Source organism: Drosophila innubila (genome assembly GCF_004354385.1).
Source record: "Drosophila innubila isolate TH190305 chromosome 3L unlocalized genomic scaffold, UK_Dinn_1.0 0_D_3L, whole genome shotgun sequence".
Lineage (NCBI taxonomy): Eukaryota > Metazoa > Arthropoda > Insecta > Diptera > Drosophilidae > Drosophila > Drosophila innubila.
The window spans coordinates 8,178,698-8,203,968 of NW_022995376.1; the positions used below are offsets into that span (position 1 = coordinate 8,178,698).

Below are 25,271 nucleotides of genomic sequence, written 5' to 3' on the forward strand. Positions count from 1 at the left end.
CTTCATTAAAACTTTAACCTATATCTTATACAATTTCGAATTATAAATTCTAAGCTATTGCACTTTTCAATTTGCATTACCTAAAATTTAAATTCAGCAACGCTATCGGTATTGTTTTCTGTTGCAAATTTATCGGCAGCTTCTACAATGTGATCGCTTTCGATTAAAAAAACAGCTGTTTAGAGCGCATTGCCAAGTGAATGCCAAAAACGTGCGTTTCGCATAACGCATTTGTTTTTGTTTAAATAAAGTTAGTTATTGTTAAAGTAAGCAAATATTAAAGCAGCAATATGAAACTAAGCACTTATAATTTCCTAACTTCGATGGCCATCAAGGGTGTCAAGGTTGGATATCCACTGAAGCTGACGGTGAGTATTGCAGACCTCTTATTGATTGTTCCATGACTTTAATATGTTTTCTACAGATCAGCAAAAAGGATGTGGTAGAAAGTGAATTTAATCCTGTATTTATAGAAAGGCTGCTGCCCAAGCTGGACTGGTCAGCCATATATGGCGCTGCACAGGTGGTGAGTGGAATTACCTTCGCTTTTAGTAGCAAGTCGGAAACTCTGCAATGCCCAACTGCAAGAGACCCTGTACTTATTCTGTAAAAATTCTATTACACGAAGAAACCACACAAGATTTGTAGCGTTAATGGGTTTGTTTTTCTTTTGACAGCGCTAAATGATTTTTTTTAATAACTCGTCTTCTTTTCAAAAATTCAAAAACAAACTTTGTTTGCTTAGGATATGCATAAATTTGTTTGCCAAGCTTGGTGTCTCTAGCTCTTATAGTCACTGAGATCCAAGTATTCTTTCATAAGAGACTCTAAATAAATCATTTTCTGGTTTCAGGCGGAATGCGCTGAAGATATTCCCGAATCTCAACCCGAAAACATAACCGAGAATGAGCAGCTGATGCAGAAACTGCATCACTTGTTGTTTGAAATAGATGTGCTCGAGGGTCAGCTGGAGTGCCCGGAAACAGGAAGAGTATTTCCCATAACCGATGGTATACCCAATATGCTGCTAAACGAAGACGAAGTTTGAGGATTCCAAAATGTTTTGTACCAATCACGCATATTACTAAGTTAGTTAGTTTTAAATATCGATTTATATTTCAAGCTGCAAAGTTTGTCTATAAAAAATGTTGTTAATACGACCACCAAAATAATTAATTAGAGATTGGATGGAATATGTGAATGTGTGTGGATGTGCAAGAGTATACTTAAATATTAGCGATTATACGAGTACATATATGTATTTTTTGTTTTGTTTGTTTTGGGAAACACTTGGAGCAAAATGCGTTACGACATGTAAAAGTTAAGTCTGGTTTACTGGAGGGCAGCTTCTAATTTAATGGTTTTGGCACTCGCAGGGACATCGCTTGTTATCCTATTTTCTAATTACATTTAATTTTCGCATAGATGCTGCCCTTGGCCAAGTCCTTTTTGGCGCCTTTGCAGAGCTTCTCATTCCGTCCAGTTGGCTTATAACTACGTTCAGCTGCCAACAAATTGACATCGGCTCCTTGAGGGGATTGTTTCTGGGTCAGCGCTGTGTTCGGGCCATTCCAAGTGACGTAATCAGCACTATAAAAAGAAAGTTTTCTTTTAGAATTATTTAAGTTAAAAGTTGACCGACTTACAGCAATAGATTCTCGTCGGCGCCTTTGGTCAACTGAGAATTGGGCCCCAAAGTGGCCATGCGTTCGATAAGCGACTGAAATTCGGCGGATTCCGAAATGTGAGAGTTCTCCAAATGCGCTGAAAGCTGACGCTGTCTGTGAGGGATGAAATTCTTTGATAAGTTCTTTTTCGTTTGAAAATATTAACAGATTATTTTCTAGGGATTATAAAAATTGCTTCATGCCTAAGAAAAGTTCAGCATTGAAATCAAAATAAGCTGACAACGTGCAAAGTTAAAAAACATGCGCCAAATTTTAGAAAACGAAACGGTAATAGGTTAATTGGTTTAACGGTTATGGGCATACTTCAGTGAATCAGTTTTGGCGCGCGAACGACACTCGATTGCCTTCGTTATGGAGCTGGCCGAGGCGGATGCCAAAGATGAGGACGCCATTGATGTTGTGTAGGAGGAATAGGAGGAATTGCTATTCGAGCCATGCAAATAGCCATTGATGCTGTAGTTGTTGTTGTTGTAATTGTTGTACTTGCTGTTGTTGTTGTTGAAGGATGAACGTGCCAGGATACTTTTGGTGGTCAAACGTTCATAGCAAGGAAGATGTGGTGACTGTGCTGGTGAGACATATGAATGTGATGATGCAATTGATGGTGATGTGGTTTTTAGCTCCTGTTCCTGCTGCTGTTGTTGTTCCCGTTGTTGTTGCTGTTGCTGCTCCTCCAGGGGTGAATTACTAAGGATAACCTGTGTGGTGGCCGTTGTGGGTGTCGTGACATTGATGGATGGCAAATGGCGATGTACCTTATGTGGCTTATTGCTGATAATGATAATGATGATGGGCAGTGGGCGTGGCAGCGCACATAGCAAACAAGCAAAGGTGTAAGTATGTGTGGCGGGTGTATGTGTGTATGTGTGTGTGTGTGTGTGTGTGTGGCAGCAACAAAGGTTTACAGAGAAAATAGGCAATCGATTAACAAAACTGATAAAGCAGCAGAGTCAAGAGGCTGAGGTGGGATGAATACCAAAACAGTAGCTTCTCAGCTCAACCTTAGCCATATTACGTACCTCTGTGGCACAGATCCTTCCACCTGCTCCACCGCCAGCGTCTTGCAGCTCTCTTGTTGCATGCCCCTGGCTGTGGCATGCTTTTTATTGCGCTGCTCGTCCTCGTCCTGGACAATCTGTAAGATTTGCGTGGCACGATCCTCTGCATAATTGACCGATTCGAGAGCCATCAAAATAATGCGCTCTGGAATCTGGGGATACTTTTCCTTGAACATGGCTTCCACTAAGAATTAAACGAGTTAAAATTTGAGAGAAAGAAGTGGAAGAATCAGAATCTTACTGTCTTTCTTCTCCTCTGCCGTGTACTCCTTGGGACGCAGTGGAATGTGCTGCACGCCTTGATCGTTCCCTTGTTCCTGATCCTGTCCCAGCTGTGGTGGGCGATTGTTGGGTCTGTGTGGTTGTTGCACGTCTCTTTTAATGTAACCCAAGGATATGAGCTTCTCCGAGGCGTACTGCACATTGTTATCCGCATTGGCCAAGGTATCCAACAGCAGCATCTCGTCCGCCTTGGGAAATATGTTTTTCATATATCTGTTTAAAGAGAATTGTCGTTAAAATCGATTTTTAACTATGGATAAAGAAAGTCTGAAGAAGAGAAGCTAGCTTAAAGAGTACTACGCGAAATAATCGAGATGGAAAGCAACTCTTGGTAAGGTAAAGACCTTAAAATGTTAATGCGATGTTAATAGAGTATGTTATTGTGATGTTAACAGAAAGAAGTTGTGTTAAGATGCATTAATTTGGTTAGAACTGCACGTTATCGACTGAAAATGAAAGAATAACTCTGATTTTTGCAAAAACTGCTATTGTTACGTTAACAGATGATAATAACGTTAAATTTTATGAATTCTATTCATATTCTGAATGTGATGTTAACAGGAAATGTTATTGTCATTTTAACAAAAAGTAATTATGACAAAATCCATATATAGAGTATGTTTAAAGTAATTAATACTGTCCAAGTGTTTTATCAACTATTAATCTGTAATTTCAGCACACGGAAAATGAGACATTGGATTTCCCCTTTGCTGTTTTCCTTTTCCAATTTCCCATTAGTTGATTGCTTTTCATCTCTTATCTTGCAACTAGATAACGATGTCCTTGGCGCACCTCAATTTCATTTTGGGCGACGAATGTGGCTTGGGCGAACTGCGCCACTGTGGTGAACCGTGTAGTGCTGGTGGTGCAACACCCACAGCAGCAGCTGCAACTTGTCCAGGATGAGGGCTACTTTGCATGCTCATGAGACTACCGATACGGCCGCCGGGCAGGGGACTCGCCGTGCGGGATGCGACTGTGACCCGGCTGGCGCCCATGTCCAGGCGACGCGCCGGTGGTGTCATATAGAAAGCAGAATTGCTGTGGAACAAATGACGCTGAGCGGGCGGGGTAACAAATGGACCCGGCATCGTCACCGGATGCTTCTCCACCTGCAAGGCGCTGATGACGACAGCCTCGCGATTATAGTAGCTGCTCAAAGTGGTTAAGATTGGGGTTGATTAGTAAGCGGGGTTAGTGGCATGTGGCAAGTGGCATGTGGGTTTGTGCAACAAGCGGCAGCGTGTGAGAAGATAGAAATACAAATTTGTATACACAAAGATTAGCAAGGATAACGAGCCTAGTCTCGAGTATGATTCCCTTACCGCTTCAACAGCAATCGGATGTGATTCTCATCGGCAGTCGGAAACATGTTTTGTATCTTGGTTACCACAACATTTGTATCGCTATGATGGCTAAACGAGGTCTCCTGGATGGTGGAACGACGCGACATGTTGGAGGCCAAGCGAGCACGCTGGAATGGCAATGGCGAGGACATTTCCTGTGGAAATAAACCACAACCATAAATAAGGTAAGCGGTACGAGAAGCTGCCGCATTGCAGCAAGGACCGAAAATAATAGTATCAAAATTTAAAAAAAATCTAAAAAATCAATCTAGAAAAAATAATAAAGTATTTTAATGCCTCTTATAATCTTACAATTTATTATCTTAAAGAAAAATGTTTCAGATTTGAAAAAAAACATAAATTTAATACAAATCAAAAGATATTCGCTTAAAGTGAATTGCTTAACTAAATATTATACTGCTTGGATCCCTGGTTAGCAGCCTTACCAGTTGTCCTCGAGAGGATGCGGAGAGCAGCGGGCTCGTTGATAAATTGTGCAATGCGGGCTGCTGACGTTGCTCACGCTCCTGGAAAGCGCGCACGGCCGTTAAATTGTTGCTGGGATACACGACGTGGAAGGGGGAGCTGTGGTGCGAGCTCTGTGTCATGGGCTATAAAAGCACAAAATTTAATTTATTTTATGCTACTTAATCTAAGCGAACTGTGCCATGCAACTTGACTCACCTGCAGCGCAATGGACTCTGTCGAGCAGCGTTCGTTTTGCAACTGCTTGTAATTGCGTCCTCCACGCGGATCCTCCAGCTGCATGGCCTTGGTCAGATAGTTTATATAATAGCTGAAATGGGCACAAATGACAGTCAATTGTGTTGCATCATAAAAGTGCAAATCAAAGGCCATAAAAAGGACCGACCCTCCGACCCCCAACCGACCAAAAGCTTCCAGTTTCAGCAGGGGTTGATTGTAGAGATGCTTCAACTGTTGGGTTCGTCTTTCTGTCTGCCTGTTTGTCTGTCTGGTTGGTGGTAAATTTTTCTCAACTCACACATTGATGGCACATTTGGGAAATTTATGGTTATTTGTGTTGCATGTAAAGGGTAAGGTAAGGTAAGCTTCTAAATAGCGACACGTGCCAAGTAGCTGCCAAAAGGCAGACGGCAACATCATCACATTTGACAGCTAATCTTGGCTGTGATTGCAGAAGCAACAGCAGCAGCTCAACTGGAGACGAGACTTATGCCAAGTGGCCACTTGAATTTAACGTATGACAAGTCGCTGCTTAATTGCACACAGCTTCAGCAATGGCATCAACAAATGTGAAGTTGAGAGACGAGCACAAGTTGCAGTCTGTCATTGCGGAAGTGACACAATTTATGCGTTTAAATGGGGCCAATTGACGTTGTGAATGAGTTTCATGGCTTTAAGTGTTGTTAGAAGCATAATGAATAGCTTTAAAGCGGCAACTATTGCAAATATTGCAGCTGAAATTTATATACATTTAAATAACAGCACAAAAGTATGCTATGAAATATAAAAAGGCCGTACAAGGCATGTTAACATATTTATGCTAAGACTATGACCCGTAGCCTTTGCAGCACAAAAATAACTACTGCAAACGGCGCATTGATTTAAAAATATGCTTTATACATTTCAGAGGCAACTTCTACATTCATTAAATGCTCAGCCCAAAAGAATGCCATCAAAATGTAAGTACGTCTGTACTATTCTAAAGGCTATAGAACTGTATTAAAATTCAGCGCAGTCAAAAAATATGCTATGAAAATCTACAAACGCAGTTCATTGCTTCTAGGTACCTAACTGAATAAAACGGTACAGTCTAAATGTTTGCTTGATAAATTTCAGAGAAAAAGGCTGCTTTTATTTAATGGTCAGCACAAAAGTATGCTACACTGAGTTGAAAGTCAATACGACATCAAGTACTGTGAATATTGCTATGAATTTTAGTACAGCCCAAAAGTATGCTATGCCCAATAGTATGCTATAGAAATCTAAGAATAAATGTTACACCAAGTACCGCACTGATTTTAGGCATAACATAAGTGGATTGAGTCTTCATATATTTACAACTCCAACATTGTAGCTGCCTAAATGGACTTTGATATCGCAGTTTTAGCATCTATTAATAATGTGCTATTTAAGGAGTTCGACGAACACACTTGACATTTAAGGCGGCTCGCAAAGCAATCAATTTTCAATCCATCCCCACGCGAGTTGCCATAGCATTCTCTCATACACAGCTTAAATGCCGCCGCCTAGAAGCATGCAATGGAAATTAAGCGCGTACATTGTAAACTGTACTCATTTTTCTACCTCCCTCTCTATCACCCATTCACTTGTATACGATAAATTCCATTCTATGACATGCAACAAAATTTCAATGGTTGTTTTACTCGTTTTTAAGTTGCATGCATAAATATTTATGACGTTTTTTAATGCACTTTTGCGCTTACCAGTTGCCCGTCGCCTGATCATATTTACAGTCCCAGCCGGGCGGCAACTTTTGATAGCCACCGTGGCCATTGGATGCGCCTGCATCGCTCATATTGGATGCTCAATATTTGATATACGTATATCCTTTATCGTTTTTTATTTTTTTGTTGAATATTTATGGGTATTTAAACAAGAATTCGCAGCTTGTTTGCCAACTGTCTGCAACCCCAAAAACTTTTGCTGGATTTGCCCTTGCCACTCGAGCTTTGTAGTTGTTTTTGTTGTTGGGGGTTGTAAACCACCACCAGAGCACACTCACACACACACACACCCAGACACAACAAGCAAAGTTATTTTTGTTTACACGGCGCAGCCGGAAAAAAACACAGAGTACACACACACACAGACACAGGTAAACGGAGAGTCGGCGTGCCGTTAGTGCCAGGATTTCTGCTTCTTATTCCTTGCTGCGATGGTTGTTGTTGTTATTTTCCATTTACGCCATAACTGACAACCGCGCGTGGCAAGCTTTTAACGTCTACTGACTTGGCCAGCACGATAGTCATGGTTTAACTGCCTCGGAGATGCTGTGTGGGAGCGAGCTTTCAGTTTGGCGCCAAGCTCCACTTGCTGAGACAGTGTTGGTTAGCGCCAGACAGTTGTAAAAGCTTCAGCCTCGCTTTGACTTTCAGTTCAAATTGAAGTCAACAAATATTTAAACTTTAGTCATACAGACTGAATATACAATTTAAAATACATTATATTATAATCGATAAAGGACAAAATGTCGCTTCCTGTACCGGAAGTACGCATAACGCGTATCACGGATACATACTTGGAGGAGGCAATGGACGAGATGAACAAAGCGCCGCAGGGGCCACCTAAAATGACCAAGAAAGAAAAGAAAGCGGCACGCAAAGAAGCCAAGCGTCTGCAGAAAGTTGAAGAACAGAAGCTCGTTCTACGCGTTAGTAAAAGAAGAATGTCTAATAAATTTAATCTCGACTAAAAAAATACCCTTAGCACAATTTGAAAACTGAATTGGAGCTGGGAAAGCGCATGGAGTTGCGTGGCATGGAAGAATGGAATGCCATTGCTGAGGAGATTAAAACTGTCGAGCTGCGTCAGGAGATGGTTCAATGGGGCGAACGTGCTGCGGAAATAATCGAGCATAAGAACGATCACATCCAGATGCTGCTCGATGACATGGACCAGACCCAGGAACAGCATTCACGTAACTTTTCTAAAACTCTCGAACTGATTGATCACATTGGGGATTGTTATCATGCCATGCTTGAGAGCAGCAAGCGAATGTACGAACAACAGGCTGAGGATCTACTCAAGGAGTTCTACGATGAGGTTCACTTCCGCACCGAAGAAGTCGAGGCGATGCATGAGAACAGCGAGAATATAATACATGCCTCCAATGTATTCACACGCGATCAGCTGAAGCTCGACTATCAGATATATCTGGAACAACGCGATCATTATGTGAACAAAGATATCGAAGCTCGATTCCAAATACGCGATCAGGTTGTCAAGAAAATGACAGACATGCAGCGTCAACTAAATGAATTCGTGGACTCTCTTCACAATACAGAATTGGATGCCCACAAATACGAACGCATTCGATCTTTAACTGAGCGTCAACAGGCCTTTGTGGAGGAGACACGAAAACTAGACATAGAGGAGATGAAATTCATTGGTTTACAGAATGAGACTCAACGTGAAATGTTGCGTATTGAAACTGAAAATAATACCACGATCAATGATCTCAAATTGGAGTATGAGTACTTTGCAAATGTGCGCAAAAAGATTGAGGAACGCATGCATGTTGATCGTATTACAACTCACGAGAAGCTTCGTATTCTCAGCACCGAGTGCTACGAATTGACCAAGGTAAGGTTACCATATTTCTAACATTAGTTCTCCATCAAAACCATAATATCCCTTGTAGCGTTTCGAGAAGATCGTGAAGAGCGGAGAATTGCTCTTGGCTCTGTCGATCACCTGCAGAAAACTGCAAACGGAGTCGGAAAAGATCATTGTTGGCGGTGAGATCGTTGATCCCATCGATATGGGAAATGTTAGTGACAGTTTCGCACTGGAAACGCTGGACTTAAAAAAGCATGTGGACTTTACAGAGGAAGAGCTAGTAGAGTTAAATAAGAAAATGAAAAACTTCTGGCGTCAACAATCGATGGCACAGGCTCAAAATATGCTATTACTTGAGGAAAAGCGTAAACTAACCGAAGAGAATCAACGATACATTGACTTCATCAAGTCCATGTCCAAAACCGAAAATGAAGAAGAGCTGCGTTCGGCAATGATCGTGAATCCCTGCATACAGCCAACGCCTTTCCTCTTTGATACTCCTTGTCGTCACTTCAAATTGCGCATCAAGAAGGAATCGATCACAGCGGGAAAAGATGGTCGTAGAATGGCGGCAAATGCAATTAAGGACATGGTTTATGGAAACGAGCTTGCCACTTTCATGAAAAAGTAGTTCCTGACATAAACCTTTAGTGTGGCTCAATTAGAGAGACAGTAAGAGAGACAGATCATACTTACCCTTATATGAGGATACCTCAACTTTTCTGAGGATCTCTTACGATTCCACCGGATGGAATTTGATCAAAATACTTAGCGTTTTGGTTGGATCTCCAGCTATTCACACAGTATACTCTTCTTGAACTTTTAGAAAGATTACTTTCTCAAAATTCTTCCTTTATAGGGTGAAACTCGAATCGAAGCCGTAGAAACACTTTCAACTTCAGTCATTTTAAGGGAGTAAACTTATTAAAAATCCTACCAGCAGTACAAACTTCTTCAGAGAGAAAGACCTCTAGACATTTCGGCAGATAAAACTATGTTTAAAATACCTTTCGCTCTTAGATGAAACTCCAGATTTCTCAATAGTTCCAAATACTTGACCTGTCCAATCTTCAAACTCCAATCTAATATTTACTCGTTGTTTAAAGCTATTTATTAAATGTGATTATCATGATGCTAGCTGTATATCATATAAAAAACTTTACGTTCATTTAGAATTTATGGAGTGCAAAATGAAATTTTGCATATAACTGGTTTTAACCGATCTTTATCTTAGGCACTAATCAAAGTCCTTTGGTCTAGCAAAATGCAAAAGCTGCTTCAGAGTATGGCGTGAAGAAAACGACTTAATTGGAACTAAGCCTCATATTCCATTTTAAATAAAGGACAGTGGTTTAATCTTCAATCTCTCGGCGAGAGCTGTGCAGGTCTTCAACTGATTCTCAAGATACTGAATGCCGCCAGCTGCGTCCACGGACTTCATGTTGTTTCCCTCCTTGTCACCGGCCAACAACACGGGCTTTTCGGGATTTGTCTGGAAAGATAAAGAAGAGAATTAAGAGTTGAGCTGGAAGGAATAAAGAATTATTTTTTACCGGCTGGACTCCTCGCAGACGTGAATTGAAGTCGCTCATGCGTTCCTCAAAGTCAGGTGCAAAGCAGTTGGGATCGACTGCAATGAAGACCTGTCCCAGATCTGCAGCTGAATTGGCGCCTGCGTGCGTCCATTTTCGCACCTGTGTGGAGTACTTGGCGCCGGACATCACGCCGGACAAAATGTCCACCATGGCGCCCAGACCGAAGCCCTTGTAGCCGGAGGTGAGCTCAGAGCCGCCCAGGGGCATCAGGCAGCCCGTGCTGAAGCCCAACTCGGCATCGTTGGTAACATTACCCTCAGGATCCTGAGCCCAGCCATCGGGCAGGGGAGTTCCCTTCCTGCGCTGAATCTCAATCTTACCCACAGCCACCGCAGTTGTGGCCATGTCCAGAAGGAACTTGTCACCATTGGCAGCAGGTGCACCCAGAGACAGAGGGTTTGTGCCAAGAGCAGCCTCCTTGGCACCCGTTGGAGCCATCAATGGCGAAGTGTTTGTCATGGACATGCCAACGAGGCCCTGTTCCATCGCCCGCATGGCATACCAGCCAGCCATGCCGTAGTGATTGGATCCCTTGGCACAGACCCAGCCAACTCCGACATTTTTGGCCTTCTTAATGGCCAAATCCATGCAAAAGTTGCCCACCACTGCGCCCAATCCGTTATGTCCATCCACCCAGGCCGTGGAAGGGGTTTCCTTGAGTATCTTTGGCTCGACAGCGCCATCTGTGGAATTGATGGCCAGATCGTTGATGTACATCTCAAGGCGATTCATGCCATGACTGAAGTGTCCACGATAATCGGCAGCAACCAGAAGTTCCGCCTGAGCCACCGCGTGTTCCTCGGGAACATTGACGGCCTTGAAGCAGTCGATCATAAAGCGACGCGACTCGGCAACTGCCACCAAATTGGCTGAACTTGATCCCGACGACATTCTTCGTATGGAGATGGCAAAGTCTACAACAACAACAACAACAAAAACAATACCTTGATAAACAATGGATACGAATAATTCGAAAGAAGCCGGAACGTTTTGCGTTCGTTCAGATACGCGGCGAGTTTGCGACTGCTTTATGGCCTGGAGCGGCCCCTCTCAAAGTCAAATAATTAATCTAGCAAATTCTCAGTCACACATACATATGTAGAGACCCCTAGGCCCCTAGAGACTCTCCTATTCTCAGTTAGAAACAACAAAGGGAGCGGGGTATTTTATAATTTCTGATGTTGGTTTTTTTTTTGGCAAAGTTGAAATTTTCTCATATCTTGCTTATATGTCAACAAGAGAGGGGGAGAGAGAGCAAGCGTGAGAGAAGAAGCATGTTTACCGAATACTTATCAGTCTAGCAGGTTGTGCCAAAGTGTGTGTGTGTGTCTGTGTGTTTATATAGCTTGTCGATGATGATATGGAAACTAAGCGAACTCACAATCTCTTTATGCTCGGACAACGCGCGTGTAACTAGTTTTTTCTTTTTAGTATAATTTTAGTAGGTTAGCAATACCTCGAAATCAAATATTCTGATAAACAGTAGTTGAATTCCCAAAAAATATTTGTTCTTTATTTCTAAAAATGTTTAGAAACAATAGATTTAATGTTTTCAAGCAAGAAAGAACAACTATAATTTTATTCTATAAAAAAGAACATGAATTTTCCTATATATATGATGGGAATGAATATGTTTGATCTGTTTATCTTAATTTCTACAATTAAAAATCCATTTGTCAAAGGCATGATAATTTTTTGAGTCGGATGTAGTTCTCTAGAACCCCAATATCAATTAATTGTTAAATAAATAATCAATTTTTGATGAATTAGATCTCAAGAATATATATGCTCGACTTAAACATATATACAGTACATAATAAGCTGTCAAGGGTATTTCATTTTCGGCTTCTGTTTTTCGGTTTCTGTGCTAGGGGGCTCGCAGTCATTCTATACATATAAAAATAAACACATACCTACATATAACATACTTAAATATACACGAGTTAATTAATTATTCATGTGACATGTATATGAACATATTGATGTGACTGCGACTGTAGCCGAGTTCAAGTTTTACAATTTCAAAGTGTATGTGGGAAGTGGCAGCAACGTCGAGTGTTGCTGCTTGTTGTCAATGACCTTGAACTTCAATTGCGGCATATGATATGAATGAAATATTTTAATAACAATTAATGGATAAATTAATTATGCAATGTGGGTCTGCAATGTGTTGGATACGCACTATTGATTAATTGTAGCGGAAAGATACTGAAACATCGCTGATAATGAAGTGTATTACAAGTACTCTGAAGTGTTTACTTGGAACATTTGTCATAATATTTATGTGGTATTAACTTGTTTACATGGGTCACACCCTCTTGAGTTCCAGCTAGTTCTGCGCTGACCTCACACAATGAAAGCGACAATTGCTGATGAAAAAGCATTAACAAACATGACTTAGGGGAGCCCAGAAAGCACTTTATATAAAGCTAATAGCCTTAGAAACTTAATCTTATCAGCGTCAAATTGGGAGGTATTCTTATCAATAGAACCATGGCCTGTTTTTTAACTTCCCAGCAGCTGATGAAGGTATAATAAGATTTCTATATTATTTTTTAAAATTTTTAATTCCACAGTATGAAAGAACAAATAATTTAAAAATATTTAATATCAATATAATGCTTTATTTCCACTCGTTTATTATCATTTATTATAAGAAAGCTTCAGTTTTTTCTAGGTTTGTTTTTATTCACTTTTATAATTTATTTAAAATGTTGGCGATACATGTGAGATTAAAAATAGTTGGAAAAGATAGGGATCTATACCATTTTCGGCTTAGATAAATTTCATTGGTTTTATTTTAAGTCTCTTGGCCAGTTCTTCGCAGGTCTTTAGCTGATTCTCCAGATACTCAAGGCCCCCCGCTTTATCCACGTTCTCCATGTTCTTCGTCTCCTTGTCGCCGGCAATCATTACAGGCTTTTTGGGATCGGTCTGTAAAAAGTATATATATTAATATGAAATTAGTTAATATTAATACAATCTCACTTACAGGTTGAACTCCTCTCAAACGACAATTGAAATCGCTCATACGCTCCTCGAAGTCAGGAGCAAAACAATTGGGATCGACAGCAATGAAAACATTCCCCAGATCTGCCTTTATGTCGGCGCCCGTGTGCGTCCATTTTCGCACCTGTGTGGAGTACTTGGCGCCGGACATGACACCCGTCAAAATGTCCACCATGGCGCCCAGACCAAAGCCCTTATAGCCAGCGTTCAGTTCGGAGCCGCCCAGGGGCATTAAACAGGCCGTGTTGAAGGCCAGCTCGGCATCGTTTGTCACCTTACCATCGGGTCCCTGTGCCCAGCCATCGGGCAGAGGAGCTCCCTTCCTGCGCTGAATCTCAATCTTCCCGACAGCCACCGCAGTTGTGGCCATGTCGAGCAGAAAACTATCACAATTCGCAGCAGGTGCACCCAAAGAGATGGGATTTGTGCCAAGTGCTGCCTCCTTGGCACCCGTTGGAGCCATCAATGGCGAAGTGTTTGTCATGGACATGCCAACGAGGCCGTGTTCCATCGCCCTAAGAACGTACCAGCAAGCCATACCATAGTGATTGGATCCCTTGGCACAGACCCAGCCCACTCCGACATCTTTGGCCTTCTTGATGGCCAAATCCATGCAAAAGTTGCCCACAACAGCGCCCAATCCGTTGTGTCCATCCACCCAGGCAGTCGCTTTGGTTTCTTTGAGTATTTCTGGCTCGGCACAGCCATCTGTGGAATTGATTGCCAGATCGTTGATGTACATCTCTAGTCGGTTCATGCCATGGCTAAAGTGTCCACGATAATCCGCGCCCACCAAGAGATCGGCCTGGGCCACAGCATGCTTATCCGGCACATTGAGAGCCTTGAAACAATCGATCATAAAACGACGCGACTCCTTAATGGTCACCAGTTTGGGGGTTTTCTTCTTAGAACACCGAGACTTGCTTCGTATTAGGACAAGGCCTAAGAAAAGGTGTCCTTAAGCTGAAGTTCTACGGATACTTTACAACTGAAAGATGTGGGCTTAAATTAGAGATCACGACACGAAAATAAATCACACGCCCGTTTATCAATTTTCAAAAGCACGAATCGACACGACTTTAATTCTATTTTATATAATTTGTGAGTAGGGAATTATCTATACTTGGAACTGCCCTAAGCCTGTTTCTAATATGGGTTAAGAAATGATAACGATCATCAATTCAGCAAAAAACTGGGAACGTTAAAAGGCTTACACTCTGTTTGATTTATCGATTCACACTGTGTTATTACGGATATGCATTAATAATAAACCAGGTAAATTGTAGAGATATATTCTGTCCATATTTATCACACTACATTTGTCATCGCCTGTTTTGACTCGTGTATAGAAATGATAAAAAGTTAATTGAAGCAAAACGGGTTTTTCGGGGGCCTTGTTAAATATCGAGAACAAGTGTTGGGGTGTTCATTTAATGCGCTTTCAATTAGGCAATCAACTTGTCATTAGTAATGCTTGTTCGAACTGGAACAATGACTGAAACCGAAATTGAATGAAAGACCCAACGACGTCACAAATAAATAAACGATTTTTGATGAGTGAACTCGAAAACGCCCAACGTTTATGTGTTTTTATTGTAATATATGAACATTTGTATCTATTTATTGATACAGAAATAAAGCATAAGATAATGACTGCAATAATAATTATTATGATGATATTATGACCATGAAACTGTAAAAAACAGCTTAGAGATGTCGTTTGTTCACTAAATAATTTATATAAAAAATTATAGTATAAACTGCTACTAATCACACTATAAGTATTTTAGCTGCGTTTTGTTTCTAGAATATATTTTTATGGGAAATAAAGTGCATGCAGTATTTAAATATTTACACTTATCGCGTAATGACTTCCCTATGCTGTAAAAAATATTTTTCATTAACTAAAAAGTGCGCCCCCTTAAAAATTAAATTGCTTTTACATATAAACAAACTGTTACTTGTTGAGTCACATTCGCTGATTTTATAGCTACAGAGAAACGTTTGTTTTAATTATAAATGCTTATATACGTATATGAATATGACTTTTATATCTATAAAATTTGGTTGACTTTGCGTGGGTGGAGTAAACACAATTCGCAAGATTCGTAAGATTCGCGTCGATAAGAACCCGGTGACAGCATACGAGTTCGAAATCAATTCGAAATGCTGAACAGGGTTGTCAACTCATTTCGTTGTCCGTTGGCGTAGAGGAGGAAGCCCAGAGATAGGCATATAAATCATAACACATAGATAATAAACAATTGCACGCGCTATTTGCATAATAAAGCTTAAACTTACCGCTGTTATTTGCATTTGCTTTTGGTTCTGTTGTAAATGTTGTTGTATGCGCTGCTGCAGCTGCGCGAACACGCCCACATGCTTGTTGTAATTGTTGGCGCCTTTGAAGTGTGTGAATTAACCGCCAACTGTTGCTTGTGTGGGTGTTGGCAGCGATCGCACGACGCGAGCAGCGCAATGTCAACGATGCCATAGTCAGAGTGATTACACTAGGCGCCACCTAAATAGCACATCTGTGAATTTAACATAAAATTCCAAAGAAATAATTCCAAATTAAAGACATGAAACTGAAAGACTTATCATTTTTAAATATTTAACTTCAAAACAATTTGTTACTTCTAGAGCAATGTTTAACAAATAGGCAATTATCCAATATGTTTACTATTATTAAATGAAACTTTCAAATTTGTTAATATCCTTTACATCTTAACTTTATTTACAACTTTTTATCACACGCGTTTCTAATTAGCTGTCGGAGAGTGTATCGCGAAATTGAACTACAAAAAATATCAATAACAACAACACGATCACACAAACAAAGCCCAAAAACAGAAACTAGTTAAAGCGACGTAAGACGAGCACGTAAAAATAACAACAAGCAAACAGACAAGACAACGAGCTACGTAACGAACGAAGGGGAAATAAGGGGGAGCAACAACCCAAAACAGCTGACGCAGACGTCGTCGACTCTGCTGCCGTCTCCGCTTCTGTTGCTCTCAAGTTTTTTGCCTTTTTGCCTTGCACTTTTTAGTTATTCTCTAGCCGCGTGTGTCTCAGAACGTTTTAATTGTGCTGAGCGCGTTTAAAGTTGTGATTTTTTTGGGTAGATTTAACGCGTCGTATTGTAATAATAATAATTACCCAACGAAATAGAAGACGAATGTTTATAGCGCGCCAGAAAGCACAACAACTAACAACACAAATACTACGTAAAGTATTATTATAAATACAAATCGCAACTAATTTATATTTGCACGCAAACAATCTATTTATGTAATTTGCCTGAAGCTACAGTAACAACAACAGCACAATTCGCATAAAACTACGAAGCTAACAACAAATCACAAAGCAGAATGCGTATTTTTGTTCTTCTTATTTTTTTTATTTCATTTGGCGCTGGTCGCCTCTCGTGCTTCGTTGTCGTCGTTGTGCGTCGTCGGAGCGCCAAGTTGAACTGCCATGAACTGAGTTGGAGGCGTTGTAGTTGACGGCGACGACGACGCTATCGCTTTTCCACAAGGTGCCCCAAGCGTCTATCAATTGATGAAAAGTGAAATTTAAATTGTATACAATTGCTCGCGCCATGCGTAGAAATGCGTGGAAGCAGACACAAAAAGCAATAGAGAACGAGAGAGAAACATAAAGAGCGATAGAGAGCGCGCATACAAACAAATATGACCTTGACAATAACCAGCAGACAACTGCACATTGGAAAACGATTGTTAGCAATTGCTTATTAATAACAAAAACATTTAAATGCACTTTGTTAAGTTAGTTGTGCAGTTATGTTAACTTTTTACAGCTATCTGCAAAACAATTTAATTTGTTTATATGAGTAGTTGAGCTGCAAAACTATCGATTGAGCTATCGATATATCGTATATTCCAGCGCCAACTGACCAAAATTCAAACCTGCAAAAACCAGAGAAGAGATAAAAGCTTATGCGTCATTGTTGTTGCTGTTGTTGTTGCTGCTTCAGTGATTTTCTATTCGTTTAATATGGTAATTTGTATGCGGTGTATGCTAATATTTAATTTAACTTGCCATGCACCATAATAAAAATAATTATTATTAAATTCACATTGTTTATACACTTATGCAAATAACAAATGTCAACCAGGTCGCGACACACGACACTCACGAATGATTTCGAGTGTTTTCGAGTACTCGCCTGAGTGCCCCTATTAGCACATGCCACTGATTACTGTTGACAGTAAAACCCAAGATAGATAGACTCCCTCGCCTACACCGAGGTTGACTATCAATATGGTTACGGTTATGGTTTATCGGCAGCTGAGCAGCTTTTTATGGATGCCCAGCAAAAGGGCATAACTGTTAAGGAATCGATTTATAATCTCGACGAGCTCATTTTAGAGTAATTTTAGTCGCCCTAGAGGCAAAAACAATAAATTAACAACAAATGCTAACAAAAATAGAAATGAAAGCTTATCTCTAGCACGCCGAAGACTTGATACCCTTTAAAAGTTACGTATATAATTTTCGAGCGATCTATCTTATGGAAGCTATATGATATAGTTGTTTGATCTTAACCAAATCTTTTAAGGATGTTAAATATGCTTATATTAAAGGTTGCTCTTCAATTGTTCCTATGATAGCCTAATTTTATCAAGATAGCTTAGAAATAGATAGATTAGTCTTTATTGACTCAGCTTGTCATCCTATCATCAAATATTTACTATATGGGGCCTCCTTTAATCCTTTACAGTGTAAGGCTTACACATTTAATGACAGAATTATAATACCCTCTGCAAGGGTAAAACAAACAAACAAACGATAACAAACAAATGCACACACACAGTCACACATAGGCAATCATATGTCATCATCATCAACAACAGCATGATGGCATATTATAGAACAGCAACAATGCTGAGTCAGAGTTGTCATCCAAAAGCCCCAATTGGGGCCGGACTCAGACTGAGGCTCTGAGTTGGGCTTTGAGTTTTAGCTGCTTTCGCTTGGCGCTTCGCTCGGCGCATTCCATTCGAGTGCAGAACGTCGGTGGAGACAGTCGAAACCGTTGAGACCGTCGAGACAACGCCACGCAGCTGTACGAGTTGATTGATTAATAATCAAGTCAGGGTGAAGCACGATAGCGGCAAAGGGGGATAAGCCCAAAAAAAAAAAAGAAAAACACATATCAACAAAAATACTACAAACCACAATAACTAACAACTAACTGTGGTAACTTCTGGGTTTTGTGGTATAACAATAACCAATCGAAGACGAGGCGAAACAGAAGGTTTTGCTAATTGCTTTGTTTTTCTATCGGTTCTGGTTCTTCTCCCAACTGTGTTTTAGCTTTGGCTGAAACAGTTTAAAGACAAAAGTTTTCAGTGTGTTTCCGTTTTGGCCTCGTGAAAGTTTCCACACTGCGTGCCACACGGGTAAGTACGAAAAAACCAAATCAAAATTCTGTTTTTGGCATTGAAGCGAACGTAATCAGCATACAGACACAACCAGAAATAATTTCACTTAATTGCAGTTAACAAATTACTAAAATGGCCAACACGAACGTTAAAATCATCGAATCGAAACTCGACTTGTTTCAAGCACCACGAAACTATGCATTGGCACACGCCGTTGAATCATCATTCAGTGCAATCCGAGGCACACTCCCCTGGCAATTCGCCCTCATCTTTGGCGATGTGGATGAGCTGAGGCAGCGGAGAGTCACCAGCGGCAACTGCGTCGTATTGGAGCACAATGCACGATTTGTTTATTATCTGGTCACCAAGGCGAATCTCTATGCCACGAGCACATATGATGATGTCCAAGCGGCATTAGTTTGCCTGCGAGAGCATATGGTAAGCAATTGAGGCAATTACAGATCATTTGAGAGTACAGAGAGAGAGAGAGGAGAAAAGTTCCAGCTGAAGAGCTTTAATACGCTTTTAAATTTAATAGATAAGATATAATTTTTAATAAAAAGAAAATGAAAGACAGAGAACGAAAAATAAAGCAAACTCCAGTGTAAGAGATTCAATGCTCTTTTAAGATTTTTAGTTAAGATATAATCTTTCGAGAAAAACACAATTCAAGTTGAAGCTTTAATGCGCTTTCAAGCTTTTGAGACATTATAATTTGAATCTTAGGAGAAAGAAATATAAATACAGAATTCAAGTTAAAGAACTTTAATGCGCTTTAAAATTAATGACTTAAAATGTCAGCTTCAAACATTCAACTTCATTCTTAAAATCAGAAGCACAGTAGTCTCTGAAACAAGAAATTTAGTGTAGAACAAAATATCAATTAAGTTTACTTTAAAGAGAATGACCGAAACAAACGGGAATATGCCGTTAACGGGTTTGGAGCCACGAACAACAAGGCAAAGCAATCACTCGATAAACAGCCTAGAGCGAGCAGATCAAGCAGATAAAGCAGATGGACCAGATCAACCCTTGAACAAAGACTCTCAAGCGGATCAAGATAGATCAGCTGTTGACATTATATTAATCTGTTCGAAATTCATAAGCGAAAATCAAGATGATTTTATTTCTTCGTGCTTAGCCATGTTTGTGTTTCTTACAGCTATGGTTATAGTTGAGTATTTGCGCGATAAGCTATAATATTAAGAATAGTTCATTAAAATATATGATATAAGTTAAATTAGTTTTAGAATCGCAGTTTATTATTCAATTAAAGCCCAAATTTAAAGAAAAAATTTAGCGGATTATTTATTAGAATTTATTGCAAAATTTAGCTCAGTTAAAATTCTAAATTTATGATAATAGTAAAATCGTAAGCAAGTCTTCCAATGCAAATATTAATAAATATATCCATGAGGTAGGGTACTCAATCTGTCTACAATTGATTTTAGATTTTTATTAATTAACAATCAAATATTTCCACAGCGGAATCATGAAATCACCAAAGTGGCCATGCCACGCATCTGTTGTGGCAACAACGATGGCCTCGATTGGAAGCAAGTGAAGCGCATTATGCAGCAAATCTTTGCCCACAGCGAGTATCCCATCGAAATACTGATCTGTGAGTATGACGACATCTCAAAAGAGGTGAGTAATTATACGCTATACCAAAAAAAAAAGTAGCGAATCATTGTTAATCTCATCACATTTGCAGCTGGCTGTGCCCAAGTGTCAGATTACCGAGGCCAAGGGAAATTTGTTTAGCGCACCGGAAAACTTTGCACTGGTTCATTCCGTTAGCGCTGACTTTGCCATGTGCGCTGGCATCAATTTGCAGTTCCGTTGCAAGTTTGGCCATGTGGATGATCTGAAGAAGCAGCACAAGCACACGGGAAATGTGGCTGTATTGGAGCAAGGCGGTCGCTACATTTACAATCTGGTTACCAAGGAGCGGGCACACGAGAAATGCACCTACACGGCATTGTACTACGCACTGTTGGCCATGCGTGAACATATGGTAAGAAGCAATCCCATTGTTGTATGCAATGCAAGTCTAACATCTTCATTTTCTCTTAGCGTGAGCACAATGTAACCAAGTTGGCCATACCACGACTGGGTTGTGGCATCGATCGTCTGGATTGGCTGCGTGTGCGCAGCTTGTTGGAGCTGGTCTTTGTCGGCGATAGCGTGGACATCATTGCCTTCTTCTATGAGCCGCCCAGCATGGATCGGGATACCATCAAGGTCATGTGCCCCACCTGTCACCACATGAAGCTCATGCACTTGCCGCGCAGCGTCAGCTCATCCCGACAGTCGCTCTACAGAGAGAAGACTCCAATCTAGGCAGAAAGGATAACTTTTGATTATTGTATATATATATATATATTTATTTATAACACCAAGCGGTATCGTTTGCATGGGATTATTTGGACTTGAACACAGCACCAGATGCACGCACCGTTACTTATCTAGTTGTTAAGAGTTTTGGATAAAGACATATTTATGGATATTTATGTAATTTACGAGTACAATGTAAAGCAAATAAAAGACACCGCCATTTGGCTGACAATTCAAATTAATTCATTATTTTATGTATCCAAGTAAACTGTTTTTTTTAAGTCCAGTCGGAATTCTCAGCTTATACAAAATGTATTCTCCGAAACTTTTAGATCTGCGTGACGCCTTTCGTCGTGCATTTGTCCTGGGCATGGCTGCCAACTATAAACTCAACGAGGTCGATGGGGATCTCTTCTCAGCCCCCAGGACGCACTCCCTAGCCCATTGCGTTGGCGCTGATCTTGGAATGGGCGCTGGCATTGCGGTCAAGTTCAAGGAGGTCTATGGCAAGGTGGATGAACTGCGTGCCCAGAAGGCAGGCAGCGGTGAAGTGGCTGTGCTGAAGGATGATCAACGCTATGTATACTATCTGGTGACCAAGCCAAAGAGCTGGGACAAGCCCACCTACGATTCTCTGCAGTCCTCGCTGGAGAAGATGCGCGAGCACATGGTAAAGACATTGATATATACAAATGTTATGTTATTCAATTATTTATTCTGCAGCTGAAGAACGAGATTGATAAGCTGGCCATACCACGTATTGGCTGTGGCATCGATGGCTTGGAATGGGATAAGGTTAGCGCGTTGTTGGAGCAGGTCTTTGGCAAGGAGCAGGTGGAGATTGTGGTCTACAACTACGTGCCACCGCAATAAAAGCAGCTCAAGGAACTTAGAAATACTTAATATTCAATTGTGTGCCTGTTAGTTATTGAGATGTGCTTGGCACATAATTATAGACAACCAGCTCTGTAGCATCTGCCTGAAATATCTCCAACAGCATGTCTTTTACTTTCGTCCAGTTGAGTCCATCCAAACCGCAGCCGATGCGAGGCAGCGCCAGTTTCTGAACATTGTGTTTTGCCTTAAGGATATAGATAAGACATTACACTTTTTGTCTACATATGCGTAGATTGCTTGACTTACCATATGCTCTTGCATGGCACTCAAAGAACTGTGCAGCAATTGATAAGTGGGTTTCCCCCAGCTGCTCTGCTTGGTAATGAGATAGTAAATGTAACGATCTTGATGCTGCAGTATGGCCACGCCTCCTGGCTGCACATTCTGCTTCTGCAAAGCAGCCATCTGACCAAATTTATTACTATAACATATAGTATAGAGTTAATTGGAGTAAAGTAAACTTAATTTAACCTACCGAAATTTCACGGCGATTCCTTTGCCCATACGCAAATCAGCAGCTACACAATGACACATAGAATAATCGGCGCTGGCGGAAAATAAGTCGCCGTTGACTTCTTTGAGCTTGAAAGCTGTCATTTTTACACAAAATAAATAAATAAAATAAATAAGTTTCTCAAATTGTATTTCCAATATTGCCGCGCGAAAGCACACAATAACGTAGACAAGCGAATGGCAAAAATAGGCATAGAAACACAACAGCTGATTGCTTCAGTGCTGTAAAATGAGTAAGTGTTGCAGTGTGTTAAAAGTAGTGAAAATATTTAGTCACTGTTACATTTAAATAGCAGTATTAAACGTTTACTATGTAATTATGTCAGTATTTAACTAATTACAAAGGTGTCTTAATTATAACGTTTGAATAGCGCACATTCTAAGATTAATTAGGAGCAGTAATTGTGAGCTTGAATCAGTTACTTCAATTAACAGCTGTGACGAGGTACTGTAAAATACTTGCAACTGATTACAAAATTCATAGTTCAATTCAGATAATGTTTTTGCTGTTCTTAACTTGATTTAAATGAGTTTTATTTTCAATTTTGTTGCTGCAATCATACGCAAAATGCTGGAGCTGCTGCAGATTGGAGGCAAGCTAACGCACACGCTGAGCATTTACGTGAAAACGAACACAGGTCGCACTTTATCGGTCAACTTGGAGCCACAGTGGGACATAAAGAACGTGAAGGAGCTGGTGGCGCCTCAACTGGGACTCCAGCCGGAGGAGGTGAAGATCATATTTGCAGGCAAAGAACTCAGCGATGCGACCACCATTGAGGTAAATTCAAATACATGAATTACAAATAGCTAATCTTTAATCAGTTGCCTTATTAGCAATGTGATCTGGGGCAACAAAGTGTGCTGCATGCCATACGACTACGTCCCCCTACGCAGCGGGAGCGAGAGCGGCAGGCCAGCACTCTGATGGAGGAGGAGCCAACCGCAGAGGAGCCATCGAAGCCGCTGAATGAAACGCTGCTCGATCTGCAGCTGGAAAGCGAGGAACGTCTCAACATCACCGACGAGGGTGAGCTACAGTTGGACAGCTACGAATCTTTGCTAATCTTTCGGCCACATCCGCAGAGCGTGTACGGGCCAAGGCGCACTTCTTTGTCCACTGTGGCCAGTGCGATAAGCTGTGCAAGGGCAAACTGCGGGTGAGGTGCTCCCTCTGCAAAGGTGGCGCCTTCACTGTCCATCGTGATCCCGAGTGCTGGGACGATGTGCTCAAGCCGCGACGCATTCGTGGCCACTGCGAGAGTCTCGAAATTGCCTGTGTGGACAACGATGCGGGAGATCTGCCCTTTGTCGAGTTCTACTTCAAGTGTGCGGAACATGTTTCGGGCGGAGAAAAGGACTTTGCAGTTCCCTTAAATTTAATTAAAAATAACATCAAAGATGTGCCCTGTTTAGCCTGCACGGAAGTGAGGTGAGCTCTGCATTAACTTACTATTCCAATCCGCAACTAATGTCTTCTTTTTAGTGAAACGGTTCTGGTTTTTCCGTGTGCCTCGCAGCACGTCACCTGCATCGATTGCTTCCGCGATTATTGTCGCTCGCGTCTCAGTGAACGCCAGTTTATGCCGCATCCGGACTTTGGTTACACGCTGCCATGTCCTGCCGGCTGTGAGCACTCCTTTATTGAGGAGATACATCACTTTAAGCTGCTAACCCGCGAGGAGTACGATCGTTATCAACGCTTTGCCACTGAGGAGTTTGTACTTCAGGCTGGAGGTGTACTTTGCCCTCAACCTGGCTGTGGCATGGGTTTGCTTGTGGAGCCCGATTGTCGCAAGGTAACCTGCCAGAGCGGTTGTGGCTATGTCTTCTGTCGCAATTGCCTGCAGGGCTATCACATTGGCGAATGCTTGCCCGAGGGTGCCACAGGCAGTGCACAAAACTCCTGTGAATACACCGTGGATCCTAACGTAAGTATCTTACATATTGTATATTTATACAATATTAACATGTTATATATTACAGCGCGCTGCCGAAGCTCGCTGGGAGGAGGCCAGCAATGTAACCATCAAAGTCAGCACCAAACCCTGTCCAAAATGTCGCACACCCACGGAGCGTGATGGTAAGTAACAGATGCTTATATAACAACATTTCTTATGTGGATCAAATTTCTGTCAATACAGGTGGCTGCATGCACATGGTCTGCACACGCGCTGGTTGCGGCTTCGAGTGGTGTTGGGTCTGTCAAACCGAATGGACGCGTGACTGCATGGGCGCCCATTGGTTTGGCTAAATCTCGTTCTTGTCTTGGAAAAGAGTACATTATTTAATCTTTCGTTTATTTGTTGACTATTCTGTATACGTTTTGCCTTTTATAAAGACTGTTAAAGTAACTAAAAGAAAGTAAATATTGAAAACAAAGTTTTAAAAATTATAATAAATATGAAACTATAACTTTAAATTTTCATATAACTTCATTATAAATGTTATATTGTTTTTACCCTGAGCTTAGGTCATTTAATCCTACGGGAATTTGTGCCTTTAGTCCACACCCTGTATGTCGTCTACGGAATCAATAACAAAAACACCCTTGACTGTGTGCGACTAACTGGTTACCTCCCTCAGCCGCACCGCACCACTCTAATATCATCCTACCCCACTGTATTCTGGCGTTGCGTGCGCACGCTTTGTTTACGTTTTCATTTTTTTTTTTTGGGATTCCACCGCAACGTTGTCACCCGCAATATTTTGGAGGCTTTTGCTGTTGACTGCGAAAACCGCAAAACACACAACACGTGCATCCAGCGAGAGCGAGAGACAGTTCAATAAAGAGAGTAGCAGCATTTGCGCATGATGGAGCAGCAGTAAGCTCTCTCACTCTCGCACTCTC

The 25,271-nt window shown here is 41.1% G+C and overlaps 9 protein-coding genes across 12 annotated transcripts; 5 read left to right on the forward strand and 4 right to left on the reverse strand.

Moving 5' to 3' along the window:
* Positions 1–189: 189 nt before the first annotated feature.
* On the forward strand, positions 190–1,160 carry LOC117788472 (multifunctional methyltransferase subunit TRM112-like protein). The gene is made up of 3 exons (XM_034627253.1): positions 190–368; positions 425–526; positions 854–1,160. The coding sequence occupies exons 1-3, from the start codon at positions 291–293 to the stop codon at positions 1,046–1,048; spliced, it is 375 nt and encodes a 124-aa protein (XP_034483144.1). The 5' UTR covers positions 190–290; the 3' UTR covers positions 1,049–1,160.
* Positions 1,094–7,344, reverse strand: LOC117788471 (nuclear transcription factor Y subunit beta). 3 transcript variants are annotated; one of them, XM_034627249.1, is made up of 10 exons: positions 6,804–7,344; positions 5,059–5,170; positions 4,821–4,985; positions 4,354–4,529; positions 3,821–4,180; positions 2,988–3,241; positions 2,708–2,930; positions 1,992–2,459; positions 1,647–1,781; positions 1,094–1,590 (listed from the first exon to the last, which is right to left on the reverse strand). In XM_034627249.1, the coding sequence occupies exons 1-10, from the start codon at positions 6,893–6,895 to the stop codon at positions 1,401–1,403; spliced, it is 2,175 nt and encodes a 724-aa protein (XP_034483140.1). In that variant the 5' UTR covers positions 6,896–7,344; the 3' UTR covers positions 1,094–1,400. The 3 variants fall into 3 exon arrangements, with proteins under 3 accessions (XP_034483140.1, XP_034483141.1, XP_034483143.1); XM_034627250.1 differs by lacking the exon at positions 3,821–4,180 and having other exon boundaries at positions 6,804–7,343; XM_034627252.1 differs by lacking the exon at positions 1,992–2,459 and having other exon boundaries at positions 6,804–7,343.
* Positions 7,345–7,502: 158 nt separating this feature from the next.
* On the forward strand, positions 7,503–9,799 carry LOC117789059 (uncharacterized protein PFB0765w). 2 transcript variants are annotated; one of them, XR_004617829.1, is made up of 4 exons: positions 7,503–7,750; positions 7,807–8,682; positions 8,741–9,461; positions 9,518–9,799. XR_004617829.1 is itself a non-coding variant. In XM_034628073.1 (3 exons), exons 1-3 carry the CDS (start codon positions 7,568–7,570, stop codon positions 9,287–9,289), a joined length of 1,608 nt encoding a protein of 535 aa, XP_034483964.1. In that variant the 5' UTR covers positions 7,503–7,567; the 3' UTR covers positions 9,290–9,799. The 2 variants fall into 2 exon arrangements, 1 of the variants encoding a protein (XP_034483964.1); XM_034628073.1 differs by having other exon boundaries at positions 8,741–9,799.
* LOC117789060 (uncharacterized oxidoreductase YjmC) lies at positions 9,747–16,627 on the reverse strand. The gene is made up of 4 exons (XM_034628074.1): positions 16,425–16,627; positions 15,564–15,796; positions 10,212–11,167; positions 9,747–10,150 (listed from the first exon to the last, which is right to left on the reverse strand). The coding sequence occupies exons 2-4, from the start codon at positions 15,754–15,756 to the stop codon at positions 9,992–9,994; spliced, it is 1,308 nt and encodes a 435-aa protein (XP_034483965.1). The 5' UTR covers positions 15,757–15,796; positions 16,425–16,627; the 3' UTR covers positions 9,747–9,991.
* Positions 12,927–14,565, reverse strand: LOC117786610 (uncharacterized oxidoreductase YjmC-like). Its single transcript, XM_034624947.1, has 3 exons — positions 14,535–14,565; positions 13,246–14,219; positions 12,927–13,187 (listed from the first exon to the last, which is right to left on the reverse strand). Exons 1-3 carry the CDS (start codon positions 14,563–14,565, stop codon positions 13,029–13,031), a joined length of 1,164 nt encoding a protein of 387 aa, XP_034480838.1. The 3' UTR covers positions 12,927–13,028.
* On the forward strand, positions 16,351–21,995 carry LOC117789063 (ADP-ribose glycohydrolase OARD1). Its single transcript, XM_034628076.1, has 3 exons — positions 16,351–16,492; positions 21,343–21,680; positions 21,734–21,995. The coding sequence occupies exons 1-3, from the start codon at positions 16,444–16,446 to the stop codon at positions 21,881–21,883; spliced, it is 537 nt and encodes a 178-aa protein (XP_034483967.1). The 5' UTR covers positions 16,351–16,443; the 3' UTR covers positions 21,884–21,995.
* LOC117789062 lies at positions 16,360–21,252 on the forward strand. Its single transcript, XM_034628075.1, has 6 exons — positions 16,360–16,492; positions 18,606–18,691; positions 18,790–19,111; positions 20,159–20,320; positions 20,388–20,690; positions 20,750–21,252. Exons 3-6 carry the CDS (start codon positions 18,806–18,808, stop codon positions 21,014–21,016), a joined length of 1,038 nt encoding a protein of 345 aa, XP_034483966.1. The 5' UTR covers positions 16,360–16,492; positions 18,606–18,691; positions 18,790–18,805; the 3' UTR covers positions 21,017–21,252.
* LOC117789064 (ADP-ribose glycohydrolase OARD1) lies at positions 21,706–22,647 on the reverse strand. The gene is made up of 3 exons (XM_034628077.1): positions 22,383–22,647; positions 22,154–22,328; positions 21,706–22,091 (listed from the first exon to the last, which is right to left on the reverse strand). The coding sequence occupies exons 1-3, from the start codon at positions 22,502–22,504 to the stop codon at positions 21,936–21,938; spliced, it is 453 nt and encodes a 150-aa protein (XP_034483968.1). The 5' UTR covers positions 22,505–22,647; the 3' UTR covers positions 21,706–21,935.
* Positions 22,648–22,894: 247 nt separating this feature from the next.
* On the forward strand, positions 22,895–24,837 carry LOC117786225 (E3 ubiquitin-protein ligase parkin). Its single transcript, XM_034624335.1, has 6 exons — positions 22,895–23,201; positions 23,258–23,450; positions 23,507–23,852; positions 23,907–24,351; positions 24,407–24,503; positions 24,565–24,837. Exons 1-6 carry the CDS (start codon positions 22,947–22,949, stop codon positions 24,672–24,674), a joined length of 1,446 nt encoding a protein of 481 aa, XP_034480226.1. The 5' UTR covers positions 22,895–22,946; the 3' UTR covers positions 24,675–24,837.
* The last annotated feature ends 434 nt before the right edge of the window (positions 24,838–25,271 follow it).

Excerpts from the sequence above, each read along its gene's own strand:
- LOC117789059 (XM_034628073.1), top strand. The coding sequence starts at position 7,568 with ATGTCGCTTCCTGTACCGGAAGTACGCATAACGCGTATCACGGATACA. Across the intron at positions 7,751-7,806 it reads AACAGAAGCTCGTTCTACGC|CACAATTTGAAAACTGAATT; the intron begins GTTAGTAAAAGA and ends AAATACCCTTAG. Across the intron at positions 8,683-8,740 it reads AGTGCTACGAATTGACCAAG|CGTTTCGAGAAGATCGTGAA; the intron begins GTAAGGTTACCA and ends TATCCCTTGTAG.
- LOC117786610 (XM_034624947.1), bottom strand. The coding sequence starts at position 14,565 with ATGGACAGAATATATCTCTACAATTTACCTG. Across the intron at positions 14,220-14,534 it reads ATATCTCTACAATTTACCTG|GACACCTTTTCTTAGGCCTT; the intron begins GTTTATTATTAA and ends CTTCAGCTTAAG. Across the intron at positions 13,188-13,245 it reads GTTTGAGAGGAGTTCAACCT|ACCGATCCCAAAAAGCCTGT; the intron begins GTAAGTGAGATT and ends TACTTTTTACAG.
- LOC117789063 (XM_034628076.1), top strand. The coding sequence starts at position 16,444 with ATGTTTATAGCGCGCCAGAAAGCACAACAACTAACAACACAAATACTA. Across the intron at positions 16,493-21,342 it reads ACTAACAACACAAATACTAC|ATCTGCGTGACGCCTTTCGT; the intron begins GTAAAGTATTAT and ends CGAAACTTTTAG. Across the intron at positions 21,681-21,733 it reads AGAAGATGCGCGAGCACATG|CTGAAGAACGAGATTGATAA; the intron begins GTAAAGACATTG and ends TTTATTCTGCAG.
- LOC117789064 (XM_034628077.1), bottom strand. The coding sequence starts at position 22,504 with ATGACAGCTTTCAAGCTCAAAGAAGTCAACGGCGACTTATTTTCCGCC. Across the intron at positions 22,329-22,382 it reads GGAATCGCCGTGAAATTTCG|TAATAAATTTGGTCAGATGG; the intron begins GTAGGTTAAATT and ends TATATGTTATAG. Across the intron at positions 22,092-22,153 it reads GTGCCATGCAAGAGCATATG|GCAAAACACAATGTTCAGAA; the intron begins GTAAGTCAAGCA and ends TATATCCTTAAG.
- LOC117788472 (XM_034627253.1), top strand. The coding sequence starts at position 291 with ATGAAACTAAGCACTTATAATTTCCTAACTTCGATGGCCATCAAGGGT. Across the intron at positions 369-424 it reads GATATCCACTGAAGCTGACG|ATCAGCAAAAAGGATGTGGT; the intron begins GTGAGTATTGCA and ends TGTTTTCTACAG. Across the intron at positions 527-853 it reads TATATGGCGCTGCACAGGTG|GCGGAATGCGCTGAAGATAT; the intron begins GTGAGTGGAATT and ends TTCTGGTTTCAG.
- LOC117786225 (XM_034624335.1), top strand. The coding sequence starts at position 22,947 with ATGAGTTTTATTTTCAATTTTGTTGCTGCAATCATACGCAAAATGCTG. Across the intron at positions 23,202-23,257 it reads GCGATGCGACCACCATTGAG|CAATGTGATCTGGGGCAACA; the intron begins GTAAATTCAAAT and ends TTGCCTTATTAG. Across the intron at positions 23,451-23,506 it reads TCTCAACATCACCGACGAGG|AGCGTGTACGGGCCAAGGCG; the intron begins GTGAGCTACAGT and ends CCACATCCGCAG.
- LOC117789060 (XM_034628074.1), bottom strand. The coding sequence starts at position 15,756 with ATGGCATCGTTGACATTGCGCTGCTCGCGTCGTGCGATCGCTGCCAAC. Across the intron at positions 11,168-15,563 it reads AGCAAATGCAAATAACAGCG|ACTTTGCCATCTCCATACGA; the intron begins GTAAGTTTAAGC and ends TTGTTGTTGTAG. Across the intron at positions 10,151-10,211 it reads GTCTGCGAGGAGTCCAGCCG|ACAAATCCCGAAAAGCCCGT; the intron begins GTAAAAAATAAT and ends TTATCTTTCCAG.
- LOC117789062 (XM_034628075.1), top strand. The coding sequence starts at position 18,806 with ATGGCCAACACGAACGTTAAAATCATCGAATCGAAACTCGACTTGTTT. Across the intron at positions 20,321-20,387 it reads ATGACGACATCTCAAAAGAG|CTGGCTGTGCCCAAGTGTCA; the intron begins GTGAGTAATTAT and ends TCACATTTGCAG. Across the intron at positions 20,691-20,749 it reads TGGCCATGCGTGAACATATG|CGTGAGCACAATGTAACCAA; the intron begins GTAAGAAGCAAT and ends ATTTTCTCTTAG.
- LOC117788471 (XM_034627249.1), bottom strand. The coding sequence starts at position 6,895 with ATGAGCGATGCAGGCGCATCCAATGGCCACGGTGGCTATCAAAAGTTG. Across the intron at positions 2,931-2,987 it reads GGCAGAGGAGAAGAAAGACA|TGGAAGCCATGTTCAAGGAA; the intron begins GTAAGATTCTGA and ends TTTAATTCTTAG. Across the intron at positions 1,591-1,646 it reads GCCGACGAGAATCTATTGCT|TGCTGATTACGTCACTTGGA; the intron begins GTAAGTCGGTCA and ends TTCTTTTTATAG.